This window comes from Nannospalax galili, unplaced genomic scaffold (genome assembly GCF_000622305.1).
Source record: "Nannospalax galili isolate Female #2095 unplaced genomic scaffold, S.galili_v1.0 scaffold146, whole genome shotgun sequence".
NCBI lineage: Eukaryota > Metazoa > Chordata > Mammalia > Rodentia > Spalacidae > Nannospalax > Nannospalax galili.
Window position 1 is genome coordinate 8,052,776 of NW_008357929.1, and position 1,984 is coordinate 8,054,759.

Genomic DNA, 1,984 nt, shown 5'->3' on the forward strand with positions numbered 1-1,984 from the left:
CCAAGTGATCCAACACCCTCTTCCAGCCTTCATGGTCACTGCACGCATGTGGTACACATATATACATGTAGGCAAAGCATTCATACACATTTAAAATCATCAGAAATTGCCAGGCATGGTGGCACTGGTCTATAACCCAATGCTTCAGAGGCTGAGGCAGGAGGGCTGCAAGTTTGAGGCTAGCCTGGGCTACACAGAGAGATACCTTAGTTCAGAAAAGAAAAAGTTTATATTCACACATAAAAACAATTTAAAACACTTTAAGACAAAACTCTAGTTCTAGCATCAGAAGTTTTTCTCAAACTTTTTATACAATAATTTACTCTTATTAAAAGTTTGGGGATTTTTGATTACTAAAGTAATACATACTTTTAATAGAAAATACAAAATGTGTAAAAGAGACTAGGAGTCACTAACAATTCTAAGCAGCTGATCACTGCAAAGATTCACTTTGCAGCCTCGCCACACTCACACTCCTAGTCTAGTCAAACAGCAGCCTCAATACATTTGTGTCTTTTCTCATAGGAAATTACAAACACATTCTTAAGAAATACTGAAACAGAGTGAGGTTTCTTTACAAAGTAGCTTTCTACAAAATCTCCATTTTCCAAATTCCTCTGATACAAACTACTGAGCATTTGTTAAAATAAGCACCAGAAGAGGAAGAAGAGAGCAGAGAAGGGGTGAGGCTCATCTCCAAACTCCTCCCCGATTCCTCAGGTTACTAGGGGCAGGCTGCCCACTTTTCTTCCGAGCAGGTTTTTCGGTCTTAGAGGCTGAAGCAAGGCGGCGAGGAACAGCCTGGGAGGGGATCTAATAATTGAGGGAAAAGGAAAAAAAAAAAAATCAGCCTTATATACTACTATTCTCCTTTACCCTGTGGAAGAAGGGCAGGGTGCATAGAGAGGGCCAAAGCCAGCTATCAGGGGTGAATAGAAGGTCATGGCTTTAGCAAGTGGGATATGGGATCTAAGGGGCCAGCCAGGGAGTGTGGAAAGCTGAGGGAACTGGTCACCTGAGGGCCCTGCTCTCCCCTGGCCCCTGCCTGACTTTCCCTCACCTCTTTCCGGGGGATCTCACCCAAGCGGGAATCTGTATTCCTTCTGGGGACAGTCACCCCTTGGCCATCAGTCCTGCCACATAAATCAAGGTTATCAGGACACAGGAGATATTCCCCAATTCCACCCAACACTATACAGAAATTGAAATGCTCCCCAATTTTCCCTCTTAAGAATAGAAATATGAGTCGGGGGATATAGCTCAGTAGAGTGCTTGTCTCACAAGCATGAGGCCAGAGGTTCAATCTCCAGCACTACAAAAAGGGAAAGGAAAGAAACAATTAAGAATGTGATAGACCTGGAGGCCGTATGGAAGGAGACTTAGTAGAACCTAATGAATTACTCTAGATCCAAGCTTTGAAAACTGGCCTCTGTGGGGCACTGCGTGCACGTGGTGCACTTACATATATGCAGGCAACCTATGGGCTGCAACCCTCTGGGGTGGCATAACTGAATCTGGAGGTGAAAAAAATCTGACAACAGTGAAAGGTTTCTGAGTACACAACAGCCCAAAGTTAATTCAAAAATCAAGTGCATAATGAATGTGAGGTGTTTCTGGCCAGTGTTGCACTGTGGGTCTTTACTGCAGTCTGGATTAGAACACACAACACACATACTTTGCACTATGCATGCCATCGTGCCATGTAATGCCAGTGAATGTTGCTTGAAACACATTGACTCCGATTCCATATTATTGTGTGTCATGAGTTGCAGTGTTTTTACTGCACACACAAAGTTTCTGCTCTTATAGAAACACACTGGTTTAATTACAGAAAACAGGCCGTGTGTATGTTTGTGTGTACAGGGGCACATGCACATGTGTGAACATGCATGTGGAAGCCAGAGGGCAGTCTCAGTGCCTCCTCACTTGCCATCCACTTTAGTTTTTGCGACAGGGTCTCTCATTGGCTGGGAGCCCCCCCCCC

General features: G+C 44.2%; 1 protein-coding gene across 5 annotated transcripts in view; it reads right to left on the minus strand.

The window, feature by feature from the left end:
- Positions 1-359: 359 nt before the first annotated feature.
- The window catches only part of Cntrob (centrobin, centriole duplication and spindle assembly protein), a 41,046-nt gene continuing 39,421 nt past the window's right edge, over positions 360-1,984 (minus strand). For 4 of the 5 annotated variants that reach the window (XM_029557551.1, XM_008855769.3, XM_029557549.1 and 1 more), the window contains 2 exons: positions 1,061-1,133; positions 360-813 (listed from right to left, as the gene is read on the minus strand). In XM_029557551.1, the coding sequence (XP_029413411.1) occupies positions 691-813; positions 1,061-1,133 (196 nt within the window). In that variant the 3' untranslated portion in view covers positions 360-690. The remainder of the gene's footprint in view (positions 814-1,060; positions 1,134-1,984) is intronic. The other variant, XM_029557550.1, reaches the window with a different exon arrangement.